This window comes from Typopeltis vanoorti, chromosome 23 (assembly GCF_054136105.1).
Source record: "Typopeltis vanoorti isolate ZY-2024b chromosome 23, IOZ_Tvanoo_1.0, whole genome shotgun sequence".
NCBI lineage: Eukaryota > Metazoa > Arthropoda > Arachnida > Uropygi > Thelyphonidae > Typopeltis > Typopeltis vanoorti.
In genome coordinates this window covers 15,991,941-15,997,940 of record NC_143571.1, presented here as the reverse complement: position 1 = coordinate 15,997,940, position 6,000 = coordinate 15,991,941, and the positions used below count along the sequence as shown (strand labels likewise).

At 33.8% G+C, this 6,000-nt stretch overlaps 1 protein-coding gene across 1 annotated transcript in view; it reads right to left on the bottom strand.

Moving 5' to 3' along the window:
* Positions 1–270: 270 nt before the first annotated feature.
* Positions 271–6,000, bottom strand: part of LOC150093652 (glycerophosphocholine cholinephosphodiesterase ENPP6-like) — a 92,202-nt gene continuing 86,472 nt past the window's right edge. The window contains exon 8 of the mRNA XM_090412808.1: positions 271–900. Coding sequence (XP_090268934.1) covers positions 659–900 — 242 coding nt within the window. The 3' untranslated portion in view covers positions 271–658. The remainder of the gene's footprint in view (positions 901–6,000) is intronic.

Here is a 6,000-nt window from a genome sequence, read left to right as displayed (position 1 = left end):
AGGACTGATTTTTGCCTTTACTTATTGGTGATATTTTTAATTTTAAAAATATCATTGCAATTAAAACTTAATAAAAATTTCAAATTACAGGAACATAAAAATTAAGTAAAAATCATAAAAATACTGAACACACAGATTACACAACTACTGCACTCTGATGCTTAATTTTTCTTAAAATTTCTAATATATGTTACATGCACTTTATGTTGGTCTATGTGTAGCAAACAAAATACATTGTATTGTTACACCTTCACTATTATGTTAAAGTGAAGGAGTGAATATTGTCTTTCTAAATAAAACACTTTAATACCTTTTTTTTCTTTTATTTCAAGTTTCCATATGAAACAAAGGAAGCAGATACATTTAATAGCATTAATATTTTCTGTTAACATTTTGCAAGATGCACAGAATATTTTAAAACACAGGTAAATTTTCTTTCACACAACATAGCATAAACAGATGATATCCACTGAATTCCTTCCAGTAGATATCATCAGAAATCAGAACCTTTCAGAACTCAAAATGTATCTAGCTGAAGTATATTTTTAAAAATATGCAATGGGCAGCAGTTAATCAAATTTACATGGACTGTAAATCTCACAATTTATTTTTGAGTTCTGGATTATTATAAGGCTGGATAGAGAGGTTATCATATAACTTAATCCTGCTTTCGATTACCTCTTTTGCATTTTATACAGAACGTGGCAGTAATTATTGATATTAGTCCTCCAAATACAAACAGAATTATGTTCCAATTATCTTCAGATCTTTCACTTAACATATCTTGAATTCTGGCCCAAGATCCATTATTTGGTAGAGGAGGAATTTTTAGTATATGGCACATTAAGTTGTAATGATCTACCATTTCTAAAGGTGATGACACGTAACCTCTTTTCAAACCTAAACAAAAGATTATAGGATAATGCACATATTATATGTTAAAAACATTGAAATGAAATAAATGGAATGAAATAAATGATTTTTATTTCATTCAATGTTTCATATACAGTAATCTACCATTTATCCAACCACAATGGGAAGGCAATTTTCTGTTCTGATAATTGAAGGATGGATACGTGAAGAGACAATTACAATGTGCTGTACCAAAAGTAGGTTAACAAGGATCAGATAATTGAAGCATCGTTGTTTTGAAGGCAGGATACATATAGTGAGCCAAAACTAGATATCTTGATGGCTGAGATTAACACTGTCTAATGCAGCAAAATGCCAAATAAACAAGTACCAGTATTTAGGAAGATACACTTTTCACAAGCAGTGTCCTGAGCAGTCATTACTGCTTTACTTCATCTATCTAAGTGGTTTCAAAGATTAGTTTTCATAAATAAAACAGCACAGGGAAATGAAATTTAGACCAATGGAATATAATTTCACAAAGCATGATACACATGGAGTATGTGTATTATGCATAGATAAGGGGGTTCTGGAAAGTTCTGATAAACACCTAGAACAAAAATGATATTAAAGCAACTGATATAACCACAAGAAAGAACATACAAGGAAATAAGAATACAAGAACATAAGTTACCTTCATAACTCTGCTCTACTAATATGATATCAAATGCTTTAATATCATTTTTGTTATTATTAGAACTTTACAGCCCTCCCCCCTTCCCCACATAGTAATCTAATATTTGCCCAACCTTCAAAATAATGCCACTTCAATTAATCGACACTTGCTTGTCAACAAACTTCTCGTATAGAACTGTAATTGTTCTTTCAATTACTGTATGTGTATTAGCGCTGCAATCATTAAAGTGATATGCTGTTTCTTATATATTTTCTTAAATTTCACACTATTAACAATATTGTGATCATCATCATCATCATGTAGCTTCCTCAGTGAAAGGATGCAGCACCATGTCCTTCCAGTTCTCTCTGTTGGTGGCTTTCCTTTTTGTTTCTGCAAGCCATGTGATCCTGTCCATGATCTTATGTCTTCAAACCATGTCCTTCATTTTCTACCTCTTGATCCTTTTCCCATAATTTTTCCTTCTAAAACTGTTAGTATCCTCTGTCCTGCTGAACTTCTCAGTACATGTCCTGCCAATCTCATCTTTCCCTGGATCATTTCCTGTAATAAAGATCTCTGTGTTCTCATTCTCTGTAGGACATCTGTATTTGTTGCATAATCTGTCCATGAGATTTTCAGAGCTCTCCTATAGCACCACATTTCAAATGCCATTATCTGTTGTCTTACTCTCTTCTTGAATATCCAGGTCTCACTTCCATATGTGAAAACTGGCCACACCAATGTTCTTATCATGCTTTTTTTTGTCTCGTTACCCACTTAACTTCTGAGCAGATCTTTATTTTTCCAGAAGGCATCTTTAGCTATGGCTGTTCTTATTTTTATTTCTTTATCTTGCTTTCTATCTGCAGGAAAGTAGGTGCCTAAATACTTGTATTCTGTTGTATGTTCAATTTTCATATTGTTTATGAATATTTCTGGCTCGGATCTGTTTTCTTTTGAAATTTTCATAAATTTGGTCCTTTTTGCATTTATATCTAATCTAAACTCTTAACCTTCTTCAATTAGTAGTAGTTTTATATCACTGAGGTCTAGACTATGTACATCTCCTCTCAGCAAAAAGGAAATATTCTGAAGGATATTAGTGTAATGCAATGCATCAACTTTGCCTTATAATGAAATAAGTGGATTATAATGACAATGTGTTCTTCACAATTACTTAAACATAATATTCTTTTGTCGGTAACAAATAAGTTGACAGAATCTATCCTTGTTGGCATCATACACTTAGAGTTGTTTTGTGGGCATAAACGAAAACACAGTAAAGGAGACAAATTTTCAGAGATCACATATTGTCCAAAAACTTGTATCTTTTGGAATTCTTTTAGTTGACAAAGGATGTTTATGCTTTCCCTCCCCTCTAAACTATGCACATAGCTCATCTAAAACTGCTCCTTCATTTTCCACCTGCTACTGCTCTTTTATTTCTGTTTTTTTTTTGCTAGTAATAATTACTTGCTTTTTTTATGAAATTGCCAATACTTTTCAGAGCAGTTCTCAGACATAATTACAAATGAAATGAACTGTCAACACAACTCAAAACATCACTTTATTAAAACATAATATTATACTGATACTTTTCGCCAACAATATATAGAATATAATAAGCTGAAACAAGATAGAACATCATGATAAATGTCCCGCAGTGACATTTATCATGATTAGAATACATCTTCACTATTGGAATAAAATCGAAAGCATAAAAATATTAAAAGCTAATTTACACTTTCCAGTTGTGTTTAAGTTATTTAAGGTACAAATGATAATGGACATATGAAATAAACAAGACTGACTGTGGGGAAACTGTCAATTAAAGCAGCCTTGGAACACAAAGGCTAAGAATTGTGTTATTTCTAATGAAGAACTCTCACTATACTGGTGTTTCATGTGATCCATTTTATTCTCTGACTAGAGGATGGCAGGTTTGCGAGCTGTCATGAGCAACTGTCACAGTCAGCTGCAAAATGTGTTAACAGCAAAATTTTTATCTGATTCATATTCATCACTACATTTATGGCATATTCTATGCTGCTGATGGCTGAAAGGATTGTCTCTCTGCTTACCAACTAAGAGGTCAGGGATTCAAATCACTGCAGGAATGGATGTTTGTGAACGTCTTTAGGTAGGAAATGAATTGCATTGCCCAGTGTGGGAATACCACACTGCTTACTAGAGGCCTGAAGCAACTTAAAAAAATTCCATATTTGGTCTCTGGAGTATCTAACCCAGTGATGGTGAACCTTTTTACTCAGGTGTGTCTTTAAATATTGACGTTGATGTGCCACTTGCATACATGCATTATAAATGTAACTACATAATCAAAGATGGTGACTTATACATATCATATTAGGCTATTTACTTAATAGGATATTGATATAAAACCTATGAATTCATATTATACAATTAATTTAATAAACTGAAATTACAAACTTACATTACATTTAATGACTTTTCTGTTGCTGACTACTGGTAGAAGGTTCTTTCAATGAACAAACCCACCTTCGCCTTAACCGAGAGCGATCTTACATGATTTATCGCAGTTTTTTCATCAGAATACCGATATTTTTCAACATCCAAGGTGTGTCATCTGAAACCCTCAAGTGTGTCAGTGCTGACACACGTGTCATAGGTTCGCCATCACTGATCTAACCCTTAGCCCACCCACAATACTAATGCACAATATGTGGAATTCACATAAAAAATATTTAAGTTAATCTCACTCATGAAAGGTTCGTGACATGGTATGCTTATTACCATTGGATTGACTAAGGATTAAGAAATCCAGGAATTTCACCTAAAGACCAAATGTGAAACTTTTCAAACCACTTCAGGCTTCCACTATGAAGTGGAAGTCTCACAGTAACGAAAACCTTGTATCACCTGAAGACTCACAAATATCAATGCAACAGTTAGAATCATATCTAGAACCCATCATATAGAGAGAATGGGGATGTTTTCATACTAACATACACACAGATCCAGAGATATATAAATCTGTACTAATGTAAGAAATTCATGAGATATACAATATTTACAACACTTATGTGCAAACGGTAAACACAAGGTGATGATCAGCCTATGTGCTGCATCTTTTCAGTTCCTGTATGTCTCTTGCTGTGACAACACTATATGTGTTGTGCTTATTTTCATGTTTTTGGTATTTTTTCTAAATATTATTCACAAAACCTGGTGGTAAACCTTCCCTTGAATCAAAATGTGAACCATCTTGCAAATGTGCCACAATTGATCTAGAGGTGAAATTACGGATAATAAAGAAATATAAAAATGGACAAAGCTTATCAGATATAGTATGTGAACTTGGTCTTCCGGTATTGACAGTAAATACCATAGTAAAGGATGCCTAGCGTATAAAAGAACATGCTAAAGGAAGAGTCAGCATGAAAACAACCATAATAATAAAAAATGTGAAGGCGCACTAATGGAGATGGAAAAATTGCTTATGATATGGATGGTAGACCAGATCTAGATCTGAATCAGACTTACATAAATTCCGACTTGCATAAAGAGTAGCAGAATGGTCTACTTATGTATGTCAAGGAGCGTCTGTACTTTTATATGTGTGTGGTGTTACATGAACATTCAGAAAGTATATGTCTAACCTAGTTACAGATCATGTTTATTCTTATTAAAGTAGATCTCTCACAAATTATATTTTAGGTGAATTTCATCCATAAATGACTATAAAACTACTGTACATTAGTACTGTAGGTGGAGTAAGGATCAGACAGTCCAGAAACCTGCTCTAGAGACCATCCATGGAACTTTTTTTTCAAAGAACCTCACACCTCCAATAAGCAAGAAAATGACTTCACACCAAGCAATGAAATTCATTCTGCTACCCAAAGATAGTCAGAAACATACATGTCCTGAATGGATTCTACCTATGACCTACTGATACTGACTGAAGAGTGAGAACCATTCATTCCACAGAAAGTGGCTGCAAAACCAAAGTGTAGGCCAAACCTATTTACAAAATAAGCCATATTATTATTATTATTACATCACACTTCCAGGGAGTACAGACTCATCGAGGGAGGGCATCTACTCTATATCTCTCCTCTACTCCAATCTTCATCATCTAACACCAGAGCCAACTACCACCACTAGTACTTTCACAGACAATCACAAACATCCATGCCAAAGCGGGACTTGAACCTGCAGCCTTTTGGCTGGAGAGCGGATACGCTAACCACTCAGCCAACCAGGCCAGCATATGGCTCTTTCTTTGCTAAACATTATTATTATATTATTTTTTTAAAGTAGACTTCCCTCACAATATTTATATTTTAGGCAAATTCCATCAATAAAAGGTTGTAAGCTTATTATAAGTCATCATCATCATCAAATTCCTGCCATGTACCCTCAAGGGGGTGTACAGGATATGATAGTACTACATGGAAAAAATTACATCATTACTAACTGCCTATCTA